The following is a 17,631-nucleotide window of genomic DNA, read 5'->3' as shown; positions in this document are numbered from 1 at the left end:
GTTATGTCCATTGAAGAGGGAAACATTCCAATCTCATGGTGGAAGATGTCCTTGTGTTTTGACGAGATGTTTCCTGTAAATGTGTGGCTGTATCTGTAAGTTTTGTAAGACTCACCTTGCACACTGAGTGCATGAGCCTGTCCTCTCAGCTGAAATAGATTGACTGTGATTCTTTTATATTCTTATATGATCTTGTTTTATTAAATTGACAAAAGATAGTTAATTGTATTATTGTTTATTTGTTCATTTCTCACACGAAAATACACAATTTCCACGACACACACTTACCTTAAACACCGGACAAACATTTACTTAATAAATCAGTTCTTGTAAGTCATGGATAACATCGTCAGTCAGAGCATCAGAATATTTGGAAACCCCTCTGTGAGGCAGTCTTACCAGCCTGACGAATTCAGTGAGACTTTAGAGGCAAGTAGTTTAATGTTATGCTGCAGCAAAATTAGCTAAAAATATTCACAAAAAATATCAAAACTTACATTCTTTCTATATCAAAGCAGTACAAAATATGAAGTAAATATGATGTGATTTCCTATTGTTCTTTATCAAATAAGTGTCTCTATGTGTCCTTGTCTTTAGTTACTAGTTAGTTGACCAGAGATGATTTTAGGTGAGTCAGGTTAATTATTCTGTTAGAAATACACAGTTTATGCGGAGTTTCAACACATCATCACCACTGGCCAAAGTTATCCTACGGTAAGACATGTGAAGTGACATGTTAATTCTTTCTTTAGCTCTGCAGTGTTGAAATGCTTTTCAGTTGAGTCACTTCCTCGTTTTATGTTTTTTGTCTCGGTTACATACTCTCACTGACAGAGAACATTGGCTTACCACTTACTTAGCTGCTGTGTCCTGCAATTCTGTATCCAGTCTGGTTTAGCATTGGGATTGAAAGGCAGAAAACAAATGTTACTGAGGGAGGTTAGCAAGTGATGGGGCGACTAGTGCCAGTGCACATGCAAGTATTGGGGATTAGTCACCTATATCAACACTGACACAGAAGGACAAATAGAGGGAAAGCAAAACAAGCGTTGGTGCTCTGAGGTGAGTGTTCAAGGTTAAAGGAATGAACTGCAATGAATGAGGTGCAATAATTTTCCTCAATAAAAGTCAACATTAAACATTTAAAGACTTTTTAGACAGTTCAGACTTTTATAAGTGCTAGGTCTGGTCAGACTCCACACATGCTCTGTGGCATTCGGCATAAGGACACAATGGAACAAGACATGGCCCCTTGGATAACGGACAGCGTCAAATCAGGGTTTCATCCCCTCTCTATTTCCACCAAAGTATCCTCAAGAGTGGGTTTTAGGGAGCCCATGAGCTGCAAACAGACTCTATAAAACGGGATAACCCATTTATTCAGCTGAACAGAAAGTAACCACACATAAAATGTCATGTATGATATCCTACATGCTATTGTGTTGGTTTTCACCAGAAAATCAACATAGTTCATTGTTCCAATGTTTACATTTTCCTGACGCGTGAGCAGTGGCTGTGTACACGACTGTCCTCTCAGTAGCAAAGTAGTGTGATGCTGTTAAAGTATTGTAAAAAGTATCCCAAGAAGAAAATCAAGGTAGACAGTTTTGTGGTCAAAGTGTGTAACTTTGACATCAAAGTCCATAGTTTACATTATCTTGTACCAGAGGTCAATGTTGCTTTCTTTTTGCCCTTCCCCAACCTTAACCAACTTCAAAAATACCTTAATGCCAATACGTGTAGGATTTAATTTTTGTTGATGTTGTTGTAGCAATCTGGTTTGAAGCCACACACAACAGTGTACTGTACACCACTACCATAATGATTTTGTCATAGTGTTTGTGGTTAAAGGGTGGTGCTCTTCGCAAAAATTCCCTTGTGCTAATAGTTGTAGCTAACTTGAAGCTATTAGTTAGTTAGTCCGTCAGCTGCAGTTACAATACTGTCCCAAATATTTTCTACACTGCAGGAACATTTTGCTGCCAATCATGAGAAAGCCCAGTCTATGCTGCTGGTTTGTACACTCCACCAAAATTCTGAAACCTTTGCAACCTTTCGCATTGACAAAGAAACCAGTGTTCTCCTGTTTATTCCTCTATGCATTGCATAAATTCCTCACAACATCAGACCTGCCTTGCTTTGGGCTTGACAGTGTATATCTGGTAGTAAGTACAAGCTATCAGAGTGTATATGCTGTATGTTCATTGCATTTCCTCTGATAATGTCACAGATGAGAGGTCAAATAAACCAATTTACAGGGAAAGCCACATCACAGGCTAAGAGAGAAAAAAAAGAAAATCAATATCTGCCTCAATTCACTTTGAAAAAGAAGACAGCCAAAGGTCAGTCAAAGGTTAGTTCGAGCATGAGGAAATTCATTGTAGCGTTGAAGGATTTTCAGGGAAACTTTTACACAACCAACGGGTCAATACAGGCAGGTTAAGTGATTTACCTCACGCATGCAAATTTGTGTATACCCCTCTCCTCGTCATACCTTGGAGCAGAGTGAGAGAAACATGCCTAATTCAGGCATTTGGAATACAAGTTTGCACTGTTTGTTCTCCATTTCTAAGGAAAGTCAGTGTGTATTTCTGGATGGGATTTGCTAAAAAGTATACATTATGTGATGAGGTTAAATAGAAATTAAATTGACTGGCATTTAAGACCTAAGAAAGTCAAGACAAAGCACACAAAAATATCTAAAGGTACAGACTCAAATAAAGCATTAACCATGTTTGCAGCTTAATGATATACAGTACCTTATACTGAGTATACTAAGTATACTGTACATACTTATGTTATTTTAGCCTACACAGTTGCTACAAACAAAAGACTTGACGGTTTGTCTCAGCTTCTACAGACATGACAAACAAGTAGTAATTTCCATTTTAAATTGAAAAGGTGTCGCAACATTTTACAAAATCATATTGAGGAAAGAGGGTGAGGTAACTCGTGGCAACATTGTTAATATATATATAAAAAAAACAAAAACAAACAAACAAAAAATCTAATGACCACCTGCAAGTTGTTTACACAAGGGGAATATGCCACAGAGCAAGATATTGCTGTTTTCTCCTTGTGTGGCCAACAAAAGTAAAGTGCAGATTCATACATTGAACATTGATAAAGTGTGACTCACTTGACGATGCTGGGTGGAATGTGGACGTACTCCATTGGGATAATTTGTCCAAGCTCCCGCAGACTATTCACATACTTGATCTTACTGCTGAACTTGGAGCTGCAGAAAAAAAACAAAGAAGTCATAAAGGTTTGTTTCAGTAATGTCTATTTAAGTGAGCTGATTACATCACTGTGGTGGGGTAAATTGGCTCATGGATATCCAGTGTGATTAAATAATCCTTTTGAAAATAGTTAGAGCCACAGAGCTGTCGTATTTCAATATGCTAACAGATCTCAATATATGCCAAAGGATGGGGAGAGTGAAATGCTTTATGATGCTTTGTTTTTTAATTCTGCCCAGTATGTTTTGGGAGCCGAGATATACTGTATTTATCAATATAAAATAGTTAATAGTGTTCTATTTTTTGTTTTCTCCATGTAAATGACAATAATGAGACCTTATGAAGGGTCTGGTGATTCCCAGCAAAGTCCGTATGAACCAGGAAGGATGAACGATGATGAACATCTTTAGGTTTTTCTTCAGTCTGTGGGACAAGAGGAGAGGCAGAGGTGGTGTTAAAGAGTAGTAGATTTTCAGTGATAACAATAACTTACTAACTTTTTAATAATAATTACTTATTGACAATACTTGGCATCCTGATTAAATTATTGTTTGGTAAAGAGTAAATGGCCTCATCACTCATCTTTATTTTTGGATCACATTAAAAAGCAACTCAATAAATATAATCAACAAGTCATTGATTGGAAAAAAAAAAAAAGAAGTAGTACTCACTGTAACAATCCCAATAACTAATGAGGGATATTCAAAAATATTATGAATATTAACCACAAGAAAGGAAGTCACACATAAATGATAAAACTAACCTAAAGAATCACTGAGTTTATACTGTACATAATATCCAAGTCTTTGTCAAGTTGTGTAAAGTGGCAGCTTATGTTTGAATTTTTCTTGGTTACGTATCATTAACATGCCACAGGCTCTCATATGACTTAGATGTCACCTATTACTGTAACATCATCAAATATCATTGGTCATTAGAATCGAATACTATTTCACCATGCAACCTTAACTGGAAAAAAAATGTCATTGCATAAATTGTATTGTATAAACTGATCTTTACGTTTACATTTGTTTTCTGTTACACACATACAATCGTGCCTGATGGGCACCACAACAGCATTGAGGTAGTACACTAGTTTAACTAACTTAAATGGTAGGTGCTGCTGATTTAATTGCCACTTTTCTATTCAAGGATGCTTTGGATTCCTCTTTATTTTGAGGAAACAAATGTTTTTGAAATTCTTCCTTATGGTGTGCTTTAGACTTTCCGAAGAATAGCATAATAATGTCATTAACACATGTAATGTATGTGATAATCAAATCTGTCGTCAGAGAACAAAACTGTGGGAGAATGTTCAACATTACAATATTATGCATTAAGTTCGCTGTGAATTTGTTTGTGTAAATATTACCTTCTGTCTATCATTTGGTAGCACCTTTTCATCCAAGTAAATCCAGGCATCCTCCTGCGAGGAGTGGCACCATTCAGGTAAACAATCATGTAATCTTCTGCCACCATTAATTCCAAGGTACTTATTACATACCTACAAATACAGAGACAATTGAAAACACTGTTAGACTGGCATTTATGCATACATAGGGACTGCAACAAAAAGTGAAACCAATTTTCTTGTTAATTCAAAGCTATAATATACAGAATTTCACATTTAAAGTACCGTACACATTTATTCGTGTAGTTCTGGTCTCAGACTATTTTATATAGTTTGGACTACAGATACAGAATATCATGATATTTTATACCAAACAGTGCTCCCAAAGCTTGCTTTCAACAGTTTAGGAAATTCCCCTTAATACTTTAACATGACATTATCCTTGTGCAGGAAGCCAGTTCCATAAGGAAATTCCTTTCCAAGTTTAGTGTGCACAAATCTTCAACGAGGCTCCAATCAGGCTCCAATATCTTGAGGAAAGCCTCCCTAAAAGAGTGGGGACTGCCACTACAGCAACTTAATCCCCATAGTTTTGAAATGAGATGATGTTGTAATGTTCTGGTGTCGAGGTATTTTGTTGCACATGGGCTTGTAGTGAAGCTTTACCTACAGAAAAAGGTTTTCCATTACGTAGTTGTAATTGTCACAGTCGCTGTCTGGAAGGAAACATGCTGCAAACACGATAATGGCATTCTGTTCAGCATAATAACCTGAAAACACAAAACACAGACACAAAGACAACAGTCACACTGGGTGTCTCTGGCAGTGCAAATGCACAAACCTGTGCTCTCATCTGTATGAAACTGTTTTCTCAAACGCTTTTTCTTAAATTTGCAAAGGATTCCTCTGTACCCGCTTTATCCTGAACAGGGTCATGGGGGGGCTGGAGCCTATCCCAGCTCACTTTGGGCGAAGGCAGGGTACACCCTGGACAGGTCACCAGTCCATCACAGGGCCAACACATAGAGACAGACAAACAAAGCCCATTCACGCTCTCATTCACACCTAACAGCAATTTGTAGAATCACTAATTAACCTGAGATGCATGTTTTTGGACGGTGGGACGAAGCCGTAGTACCCGGAGAGAACCCACGCATTCTTCTCGTCCAATTTTTCTAAAAATATATTGACCCACTAATTCAAGTTCTTTCCTCGGAGTAAAAAAGTGTTCAAAGCATAAAATAATCAAGTAAATGCACGATTCTACCAAACAAAGCAAGACAAAACTCGATGGGGGGAATTGAAGAGCGGACATAAGCAGATTTCAAATCATCCTAAACTAAGAAACATATAGGACAAACTGATTGGAAGCCTTTATGTTTACATACCTCCATGAGAAATGACTCTTTTGTATGGCTCAATGCACTTCATATCAATGCGATGCTCCTGCTCTCCAATCACCACGCTCCTCCACAGCCTGCTGTCACTGCTCTCCTCAGCTGCTGTGTGGTCTGCGATTGGATCACTTGATGGTGCTCCTGCACCCAGATTAGAATCTTCTGAGTCCTCTGTTTGTGAAAAACATGATGTGAACATTTTACAAGATGACATAACATAATTATACAATAAATATGGGAGAGATTTGACAGTGGTTTGGTGCAGAAAGACCAGCACTGTTCTGATTTTCTTTTTCTTGTACAACTCTGTTGACTGATGGTGAAATGTGTGTAAACAATGTACGCTGCAACTAGCACATATTGCATGTGACTGCATACTGTAGCCTATTCTTTCTGAATTGTGCAGTATGCCTGTAATTTGTAATGATTTGTCTTCTTTTATTGTTTATAATAAATAATAAATGTGTGTTCACGTGTCTGTCCGTTGTCTCCCGTGTGCATGTAGAATTATTTGTAGACGAATCTCACCATGTCTGTTGAACTCCAAGGAGTCGGCCTCATCAGGTGTGTCCAGCTCATCTATGTTGACATCTAGTTCATCCCCAGTATCCAATGCCTCATCCTCTGTATCCAGGGCATCTTCTGAGAGAAGAGACCCCTCACTGCGATCCAGTGACACGTTCATTGGTGGAGCTGACAACTTCCTCCTTTGATTAGACCCGCCTGATGTATCCACTGAAGAGGGAGGGTCTGTTCAGATAGAGTAAGTTTAATTGTCTTAAGTTTTCTATTTTGTTTTGCTTCTTTCCAAAATATTGCTAGGAACTATCATTTGAACGCCTCACAATTTTTTTTTTTAACAACAGAAGACAAATTTCCAAAAGTGAGAGTACAGTTACATTTGTATTAATAATCTGTCAGTACATCCAAGTAATCCTCTTAAAACAATATTCCTTCAGACAGCTAAAATATGTCTTTAACAACAGTGTTTGAAAGCTCCACAAAACAATAATCATTAATAGCCATCTTTCAATTTTATCTTTAAGACCTCAAACCTTTTACACTTTAGGTAAGACGAAGAAAAACTCCAAAAGACTTTAAAAAAAAAAAAAAAGAACATTGTCTGTTAGTTTTTTTTTTTACCTTCTCTATTATCCAGCTCATCTGCAGCTTCCTCACTGGAGGCCGTCTTCATCGTCACCCCTACTGCACCAGCTCCCTGTTGGGACTGTCTGCTTGGAGGCACAGCAATACAGTAATGAGCCACAACGTAAATTATCGTTGCTATAACCACTGCCACCAGAGGCACAACTACACACAGTATTGGGGCAAACAAGCCAAACACAATCATCTACAAAGTAAAAGAACCTAACTGTTCCCATGACACTGAATGGAGAAGAGTTTAAAATCTGTTCATTTGACATAAAAGATTGGAGTAGCGACAAAACAGATGGGAGAGAAACGGACTCGCTGCTTCATTCCCAGGGTGCACGTGTGGGCTGAGGAAACAATACTGAGCAGTGTTGCTACCTCCCCCCATCCACAGCCCCTCTAACAGACTCTGATTAGCATAAGGCCCGCTAACAATAGAGGGGAACAGTACAGAGAGACCAGCACACATAATTATTGAGACAAAGACACGCAAATATTTTTTTGTACTTTTTAAATCTATCTTAGGTCACCCACCTTCCTCTCAACCTGTCTTCCTCCAACATGAGGACTGTACCACTCTTTCCACAATCAAGTCACATGACCACTTGATTATGGAAAGGTCTGCAGTGTATGTGCGCAGACAAACACGTGTACACACACACACACACACACACACACGCACACGCAGAGTAAAAAAAACAGGGGAGGAGTCGTGTATCCCAAAGAGGGGGTCATCAGAATTACAAAGTGGGGCAAAACAAGTGCCACAACACAACTGCTAACAGGAACAATTAAAAAAGCTGAACACGCGCACAAATGCACATACAGGAAGTACAGCGTACATGTTTGCAAATTCACACCAACTGAATACTGACAGCAGAAAAATACTTTTATTTTGGACATTCTGTAGAAATTTGATTTTGGCGAAGCCATACTTTGACACATTCCCTGTCTTTTAAGACATATGCCTTTAGATTCGAGAGGATTGTTTCACATGGAACATTTTTTTTTTTTTTTTCCATCTCATTCACTGGATGTTTTGTTAGGAAGTTATCTTTAACTACCTAACCTAACCTAACCTAACCTAAGTAGCCAGTATGGACAGGAGAAATTATTAGAGCAAGAAAAATTTGTTTAAGTGAATGTATGGGTATGTGACTATTGTTGTAAGAGACTTGAACATAACATGATAAACAGGACCTCAACTCCACTGATCCATCAACCCTTTTGCTGTGGTTATCAGTTTCTGTATAGTGATGAAATTATAAATTAAATATTTTTAAACGTGCTAATTTAGGCTTGATTTGACAACCTTCGGCTGCTTTCTTAACAAAATTTTTTTTTATTTTTTATTTATTTATTTTTTTTTAAGTAAGACTGCTAAAGGTTAGATCATGGTTTTAAATTGATACGTAGTGCCTCCTTGTGGTCAAAGACAGTATTGCATCTTACCCTTTGGAAAACCTATGCAGATCCACTGTTGGTCTACCACTTTCTCTCATTTAGGATGGACAGAAAACCACTTTAGTAATGTTTCAACGTTTTACACAGACCAGTAAAAAAAAAACTTTTATCTGATATGATTGATATGATATACCGACTCGCCAAGGCTAGTTTACAAAGGGGATGGACTTTTAGTTGATACCAGTATTAGATATTATTAGATCCCAGAGAGCAGTGTGTTACACAGTGCTGAAGCCGTTGAACTTACTGAAGGTAAAAATTGAGTCTACATGAGTGGAAGCTCACCTTGACAGGAGAAAATGAACATATCCCTCCGGCACATACCGTGCATGATCTTCTGACTCAGGGTGGGCATCTGACTGGTAGCATGGCTGCCGGTCAAACTGATAATGAGTGTGGTCTGACTCATACTGAGAGTACTGGAGTTCAGACGTGCACATAGACCTGGAGTCACCTATGTACTGGCTTTCAGCTGTGTACTGACACTTGAAACCTGCATCATCCAGGCTGTACTGGGCATCAACTCCAGCTTCAAAGTAGCTCTCCGTCTGCTCAGCTCTGTACTGTATAGGTGCGGCATCAGTTGTAAACTCAGCATACACGTCTGTGGTGTTTTGCTGACTGCTGGATTTGGTATCTGCACAGGCTGAGTAGGTGCACTGGTTTGCAGTTCTTTGGTCAATGTGGTGGTAGTTGTACCCATAGTGGGTTTGACCCTGAGTTGTGTTCTGACGTCCTGTCCACTGGTATGCAGCCTTTTCATTGGTTGGCTGGGATGACAGTTGTGAGGTCACTTCCTGGTATCTTTTATGGGAATAAGGGATCAGTACAAAGAGAAGGAAAAATTCAGAAAAAATTCAATACACATGAAGTACAGTGATACCCATATCATCTACGCAACATTTTTGGGTACAACTTTAATCTATACATTAAACACACAATTAACAGACACGCAGCTAAACCTGCTGCTTTTTGAGGCCTAATACCCAATTAATAACAGGATTATTTTCAGATGGACTGTCAGAAAACTAATAAGGAGGAGTGACTTTAGTGAATGAGACCGTAATGACTTGTAGAAAAAACGTACTGACTTTGTATTTCATTAGAGAAGTTGAATGGGAGTCTGTAGAGCCAGAGTAATTTTGAAGCCCACCTCTGATGGCACCACTGTGATAGTGCAGTTTAAAGCACTTCTACATTGGCCTCATTTTTCAGCCCCAAAGCTAGTTCTACTTTTACATACCATCTATAATGCATGGTTTTTGTTGTTTTTTTAGGAATGAAATGCAAATTTAAAAACACACGTGTTAGACCTCAAGGAGACTGTGTTTTTTTTTAGTAATACTGAATTATCACTGGACACTTTCAGAAATATTTAAATCCAAAAATAAAATCTGATTTTTGCCTCACAGCTAAACATCGAGGGACACTATCTCATATAAAACCCTATTCCATCCTTGTCTGCAATAGTACCCAGAGTCTGCTTCACATACAGTGTATTAAAAACAATTACACAGAGGCTAACACAGACATAGAAGACATCTGCACTATTTGCTAATGTAAAGTTGAAGCTACAAAGACAGTTTTTATTCTCTGTTGCACTGGCTATTACCTATGCACACACTCCCACACAGAGTTGCATACATACACTCATACCAACACCTTGTAAGAGAGCTAGGGGAGCTGTTTCCATCAGCTGTGTCGGGGATCCTGCTGTAATGAGGCAGGTAATGCATATTTAATGAGGCGTAAACAGATTTATAAACACACACACACACACACACACACACACACACACACACACACACACACACACACACACACACACACAGCAGCAGATCAAACCTTGCTGCTGAACACATGAAATACACCTACATACACATGCGGTGTGTTTCTTTTCGCATATACTCGCACATATATTATATACAGGCAGATTCATTTATTCTCTCATCCTTTCTGTCAGTCAGGCACTCATCCATCCAACATGCACACACAAATAGACACACGGATCTCCACACTCTATTCCTCAGGAGGGCCTTCTAGCTTAATTTTTATAGTCTGTTCAGTGATTCGAATATTCATCGGACAGACTTCATTGTGAAAAGATTGTCAAAAGACTCAAAAATCTATTGTAGAACTAAGGGGAAGTGAGGGGAGGGGTGGTCGGTGTGTATCGGTGTGTGTGTGTGTGTGTGTGTGTGTGTGTGTGTGTGTGTGCGTGTGTGTGTGTGTGTGTGTGCGTGTGCGTGAGTGTGAGCAGGACAGGCACACGTGTGCATGTTCATTCACTGGTTGTTAGGTGCCTGAATGCAGGAAACATGAACAAAACCAGCAATGCTGTAGAGATATCTCTACATCTTCCTGATGTGGAGGTTAAACTCCCTCCACTTCCACCATATTGGGGCAAAGGGCATAAGCATTTTAATTCCGGTGTGTTGCTTACCTTAAAACAGGTGAATAACTATCTTGGGAAGCTTCGTGGTCAGCAGTCTGTTGTTGAATAGACCAATCATCTGTCTTTAGATGTTGTCCATTATAGTAATCCACTGTGTCCTTTAGAAATGCATTCCTCTTTGGCTGTGTTTGAAAATCTGTTTCTTGAAATGAAGAACCTCCAATCAGGTCCTCAGTAAAACTCAGCAAGTCAGAAGATTCCAACTGTTGTCGGTCTTCCCTCTTACTTTGTACTTCTGAGGTCCATTTTGGAAGGCTTGTCTGCCTTATTTCAGTTTCCTCCTCTGGCTCCTCCTCGTCATTCTCCTCTTCCATTAAATCTCCAGAAAATGGTAATCCAAGTCCTTTGTCAGCAGAAATACACAGTTCACTTATTGGGGTGCCAATCAGAGAGCTCGTGTGAGAGACCGAACTGTTGGTGAAAACAGGGGATTGTTGTTCGGATGTGGTTTGAGATGTGTCCTGCCTCACTAACTTGCCCCCCCAGGCTTGAAAGTCGCCCAAGGAAGTGGGACAAGATAGAGGTGCAGATGGTGACTGTCCACCCTCATCTGAATCTTCCATCGAGATCTGTGAATGGACATAAACTTCCTCTCTGGTTTTCAGGAAATGATCTGATGGATATCTTAATGACGGAGACACACTTCTGGCCCCAACTCTTGATTCATTGTCATAGTTTCCCTCTTCTACCTGTGATTGACTGCAAACAGTTTGTCTTGAATCTGACTGATGAAAAGCTTCAGAGTTATTTTTTGATTGACTGGGACTGATCATTTCTGGCACCTCTGTATCTGCACTAGTTGCACCGTCAAGACCTCTGATCTGGTTTTGGTTGCTTTGCAGTGTGTTCTCCTGATGATCTCGATGTGCACTTTGGGCCTGAGTTTGCAGTACTTTAGCAGCATAGGACAGCATGCTAAATGTCTCCATGGACTTTCTTGTTCCTTTTGATTGCCTGTCACCCTGTTTTGGCATATCATGACACTCTCTCTTGGTTTCTTTCACTGTGCCAGACACAATGATATATTCCATTTCTAGGCCTGAGAATGAATCAGAACTGGAACCAAGTTTATCTTGACTCCCTGCATGAAGGCTGTCAGGGCTATTCAGCACGTCTCTCACCCCCCCAGGGCTGGAGCTCAGAGATATAGCTTCTGTTATTTTGCCCGCCACATTTCCATTGCTCTCTGTGTTTTCCCCTTCTGGGCTTTCAATAGCAAACTCATCTTCATTGTGGGTCATTTTGATTGCTTGATCATGTGATGCTGAAGTTGATTCTGAGCCATCGTGTTTCTTTGAAAATGGACTGTCCCATTTTGCATAGTTTGGTGATAATGATTGGTCCGTTTGAACTAGAGTTTCAGCGGCTCCCTCGGGACTCTCTGAAATTTGCTGAGTGGTGGTGGAGTATTCCACCAGAACAAATGGGGAATGACTACTGGGTCGCTCTGTCCAGTCGACCTCCTCCGACCCTTTTCTGCTTCTGTCAACTGAACTTCCCTGACTACTGGTCATGTGACCCAACTCACTTGTTCCCTCAAATAGGAACACTTGGTTGGCTGGCTGTTCTCTCACAGGATCAGACTTCTGATATTCATTGTGCCTCTGAATTGGTTTGGTCACAGCTATAAACGGGCTAGACTGCCCTTCTAACTGTATCATGTCTACAACAGGGCTACCATAGACGTCAGGGGAGGATGTCAGGCTCCACGCACCAGCTCCTACATTGTCATATTCGGAGGTGGAGGTCACCATGCCACTGACAGGTAAATCCCACCTGTCAGTGCCTTGGTAAGTGGAAGTTTTGTCTTTTGTTTGTTTAGATGTCGAGTTCTGCAGGGTGGACTGTTGCCTCTGAACACTCTGCATGTCATCGTCCCCTGTTTCTTCACCCTCCGCGGCCTCTATGACTATTTTCACATTGTATTCATGTCCTCTCCATCCAACTTCTTCAGGACTTTGTACTTTACGCATTCCACTCTCCTTCTCACTTGCTCTTTCTTCTTCTGCCTGTTTGCTCGCATGTATATCGAGACAATCATTGACATCCAATGATCCCATGTGACTGAGGTACTTTTCATTTTCAGGTCCTTCAGGGCTTGTTATTGTGGAAGAGCTGTCTTCCTGTATAGTGGTGTTCCACATTTGCATTCCACCATCAGCGTATCCCATTGGGCTTTCCACAGATGGACCACTCTTAAAATTGGGATTCATCCCACCGAAAGAACTTGAGTTTTCAGACAAGTTGACAGGGGTTGTGAGAGGTGAGAGACTGTCATCCCGGATTGTCATATTCCACATATCAAGTGATTCATGGTAAGACATGGTGGTTCCGGTATCAGATTTAAGAAATCCCTTCTGAGCTGAGTACGTCCAGAAGTCTAAGAGCTCCATCTGTTGGTTTCCTTTTTTTGCTTGGGCCCCTTCGTCTTCTTCTTTAGATGTGTCTGGCGTTAAAGTGTTCAGGATTGTTTCCTTTCTTGACGAAGAGGCCATTCTTTCTTTTGCTCCCATGATACCAGCTTTGCATTTTCCAGTTACCTCATCTTCTGGTGGTGTCAACTGAAGATCAGCCAAAGTAATGGGGCCCCACTGTTCCTTAAGTACAGAATCTGTGTTCCAGTTGTCATATGACTGAGTCTGCTCAGTGATCAAACTAAGCTGAGGCTCAAGACTCTTTCCCTTCTGGTGGGCATTCTCTGACTTCAAGATCTCCTTACTGCTTTCTCTGTCTGTCATGTCACCGACTGAGTCTTTGCCTCTAACTTCTTCCACAAGATTCTGCGGGCTCTCAGAGTCTTTGGGCCTGTTCCAGGCATTATTATTGTTTAAGGAAAATGTTCCTTGGGTGTCAAAACCAAGTTCATCCCAGGTCTCTGACAAGGATGAAGATACGCTGTCTTTGTGCTGTAAGCCATTGATCCTTTCAACTACATCTTCCGGGAAAAACCTGACCCCACAGCTACTGGGAGGGCGGCTACCTACCAGACTGTTGACTGGGGTTGGAGGAACCACAGAGTCAATCATCTCATTCCCATGGATTTTACCTTGGTGGTCAATGGAGGAATCTCTACTTTCAAGCCCTCCCATTGAGTTGGTAGCAGATAAATCTACCATGCTTAGCTCTTCAAGTTCTGATAGGCTGGAGCTCTCTGCTCTCCTTTTGCCTTCATCTCCTCTTTCTCCAGGATTTACCAATTCCTCTCCTGCTGGCATACAGTGGTCGCCGCCATGTAGTGGGTCAAAACTGAACAGGTCAAAGTTATCATTCCTATTTCTGCTAGAGCGGTGCTTCCTCCTCTCAGGTGGGACAGGAGGGGAGAGGGATGACAAGCCCAGGGCAGAGGGGTTTCTCAGGAAGAGTCCTCCTGGCCCTGCTGCTACTGGACCTCCACCTGCCATAACCTCACCGACTGGACTGTCATCACTAAGGAACACTGAACTCTCCTTGGAGGAGCGGCTGCTACGAATGGTGGTCATACCACTGTCAGGGCTTACAAGCTCCCCACCGGCACCGATACCTCCTGTGTCCTCTTCACCATCTTCCATCACCCTATTTGCAGAGATAAAACAAACAGTCAATTAATTTTCTCAATGTCCGTCAAAACTCTGACGTTCACTGAAGAGCATAAAACAAAAATAAATTTAGAGATACATTTTATACCTTGCTATTGCCACCACATCTCCATTGCTTCCGTCGGCTCTCTCTATGTCAGAACCATCCATGTCATTGATGCCAGATGATCCCTGGGAGAACTCCACGCTGCCTGCTACTCCCTCTGTGGAGGACGTCCTACTGCTGGGGTGGCAGGCTAATACAGAACTCCTCCGGTCGACAAAGTCCTTGAGGATGCCCCGGATCTCTTCCTCCAGCACGGGAGGAGTACCATAGGATGCGGAGGTGTTTATAGGAATGTGGTAGACCTGGAGATTCTCCCTGGCATCCAGTTCACCAGAAAGAGACCAGCTGGAAGACTCCTCCAACTCAGAGCAGATCTGCAATGAGAGCCACTTAATTTTAATATCCTACCTAACTTGTCTGATTTGTCTTGTTTTTTTTAAATCATATATTTCTAAGAGTGAGGATGTCTGCCTAATAGACAAGTACATGCAGTCTGGATTCAAAGCATCATCTCCCAAGGATCATTGCTGCAGGGCAGCACCCAATCCAATTCTCTAAACAAACCTTGCGATACAGAAACATTTAAAATTGAAACAAACCCATGAAAAAAAACATGCCGCTGAAACTCTAATTCAAACAGACCAATCATTATCACCAAGCTGTGCAAACTGGGACAGTACTTACAGTATATTTAATTCTTGGCATTCAGTAGATGGGGCTGTGTTAGTGGTCTTTCAGCTGATTTACCTGGTTTAACATGTCTGAGTTGTTGGAGTAGACAGCCACCTGCTGGCGGGGATGATGAACTGTATCATTGATGGACAAGAGAACCACAAGACCATCGTAACCATGGCGATGACTGAACGATTTCATACCATCCAAGTAACCATGCCAGTCCTGAAAGTGTAGAAGAATTACAAACATTTAATTTGATCACAGTCATCTTAGAATTACTAATAAAGGTTTCCAAACATTTTGGTTACAGCTAGTATGGGAAAGTTTTATAGACCCTGCCTTTTATTGCACATATGATTTAATTTAATTTCGTAAAATTTAAGTGCTTTCAAGTAAGCCTTCATCTGTAGCAATGAGAGACAAAGCTGTCAAAGCGCACAGAGGGGTATAGAGACACTTTGTGATTTATTGTTTGGAAATTAACTGTTTGCTCTTAAAACAGCTACCATGCACAGATTATGGTAATTCAGTGACACACACAATGATTGATGGATGGAAAGTTGCATTAATTAATTGTTTTGTTTGTCAAGGGAACTTGTTTTTTCGTTCTCTCTGAAATGATTAACAACAACAATGTTATGGCAACTATAATTTGCTACGCAGGGTTATGCAGAAAGTGTGCAAAGTGATACTTTTGGAAACATATTTGCTTGATTAATTGAGGTTTTTTTGTACAACTGTTTGTTTTGTGAAGTTCTCAAAATTGTTGTTGTGCTTGTTTAAGTAGAACTTTTAAACAAAAGAGGCATTTAGAGTAAAACTAATATATAAAGTTTGATATTCATGTGTGTGTATGGCCTTCCTGTAAAACACTTTTCTTTTCTTGTTGTCTGACCTGTCCAAATAGTCCTATGTTTGGACATGTGCTTGTTTTTTCTTCCTCTGTGCAGTGTTATTAGGATGTGTTTGGTCCTCCTCACTGTTTGAGCATGAGTGTATGTGTGAGCGCATTTGTCCACTGAAAGTGATTGATGAGCGCTTCAGGCACTGTTTCTGCCCAGGCTGAGTCAATATTAACCTGTGAGGATGAGGGGGCTGCAATACTCCTCCCCTTGTTCCTCCCTCCATCCCTCCATCCTTCTCTCTCTCCACAATATGGCTGCTGTCAGACTCAGGCCCATCAATCCTCTCACACACACACACAACTGTCACTTCACTGACACCGCCATTTCTCAACACTGATATCCTGATGAGTTCAATGAAGCCTCCAAAGATTCGTTAAAACACACATATTCACTCACATGAGTTCAAAAGCACAAGTAAAAGCACATGTAACTCTAACACTTGCAGATACACACTTAAATCCACCTACAGTCATCGACTGTAATCTCAGTTTATGAACAAACATGTACCAGTATGTACACACGTGAGATCTAGTAAAGCAATAAAGTCTTCTTCATTTACAGTGCAATATACACGGAAATGTTCAAAAGATGCTGGCACTCTGAAACTACACACCCAACTGTGTGCATATGCACAAAACTGCGTACACACACACACACACACACACACACACACACACACACACGGGCAGGGAAATATAGTGAGAAAACGAGCCGAGTGCAAATCTCTGCGATAACACGCAGGGCCACAGTCTGTCTACCATTTGGCTCTTAACTGAGTAAATTACTACTCATATCGCCTGCCCCTCCTCATTCTCCCTCTGCCACCCCCAGATACACAGATTGCCTTTTCTTATAAATTATCAACATGTTGGATATAAAATCCACTTGCTAACTGTCTCCAGGAACCTCAGGATCCAGATACAGGAATCTGCTTCTCAATTGTTGAGCTTCTGGGCAGCTGAGAGATAATAAAGACTTTTACTTTAAACACTTAACTTACTGTTTTAATAACTTTGAAGTTTTGCAGAGAGCTGTCACTCACTGGAAGCTATATTCGTTATACAATAATTACAAATAACATTTGTATTATACTAAAAAGATTGTCAAACGTTTTGTAATATTATAATTATGCAATTATTTTTAAACATTACCTTGGAAAAGCTTTACTGTGTCTGTTTCCTCATTCGAATTGCAGATGAGCTCAAGCAAATATAAAAAAATAGTATTATTGGCAATTAGTATCAGTCAGAAAACGTTTAGTTCTGAACGAGCAAGTCGTGTAGAAATGATGAGTATGTAAAAAGTAAGAAGTGGTTAAGACCAGAAACTGGGTTGAACTGATATTAATCGGCAGTGAGGCTGATGTTTG

At 40.5% G+C, this 17,631-nt stretch overlaps 1 protein-coding gene across 4 annotated transcripts in view; it reads right to left on the bottom strand.

The window, feature by feature from the left end:
• LOC138215792 (uncharacterized) overlaps positions 1-17,631 on the bottom strand; it is a 35,707-nt gene that overhangs the window by 1,950 nt on the left and 16,126 nt on the right. Inside the window, exons 7-20 of one of the 4 annotated variants that reach the window (XM_069178184.1) lie at positions 15,430-15,579; positions 14,725-15,056; positions 11,050-14,613; positions 8,892-9,410; positions 7,134-7,222; positions 6,519-6,740; positions 5,982-6,161; positions 5,506-5,580; positions 5,264-5,363; positions 4,615-4,746; positions 3,579-3,665; positions 3,140-3,238; positions 2,453-2,494; positions 857-889 (exon numbers count right to left, since the gene is read on the bottom strand). In XM_069178184.1, coding sequence (XP_069034285.1) covers positions 857-889; positions 2,453-2,494; positions 3,140-3,238; positions 3,579-3,665; positions 4,615-4,746; positions 5,264-5,363; positions 5,506-5,580; positions 5,982-6,161; positions 6,519-6,740; positions 7,134-7,222; positions 8,892-9,410; positions 11,050-14,613; positions 14,725-15,056; positions 15,430-15,579 — 5,624 coding nt within the window. Of the gene's footprint in view, positions 1-856; positions 890-2,452; positions 2,495-3,139; positions 3,239-3,578; positions 3,666-4,614; positions 4,747-5,263; positions 5,364-5,505; positions 5,581-5,981; positions 6,162-6,518; positions 6,741-7,133; positions 7,226-8,891; positions 9,411-11,049; positions 14,614-14,724; positions 15,057-15,429; positions 15,580-17,631 lie in introns of all 4 variants that reach the window. The other 3 variants (XM_069178185.1, XM_069178188.1, XM_069178187.1) reach the window with 3 other exon arrangements.

Source organism: Embiotoca jacksoni, unplaced genomic scaffold, assembly GCF_022577435.1.
Source record: "Embiotoca jacksoni isolate LCO1_2020_lvr unplaced genomic scaffold, fEmbJac1.0.p SCAF_8, whole genome shotgun sequence".
In the NCBI taxonomy this organism is placed as follows: Eukaryota; Metazoa; Chordata; class Actinopteri; family Embiotocidae; genus Embiotoca; species Embiotoca jacksoni.
This window is presented reverse-complemented; position numbering and strand designations above follow the sequence as displayed.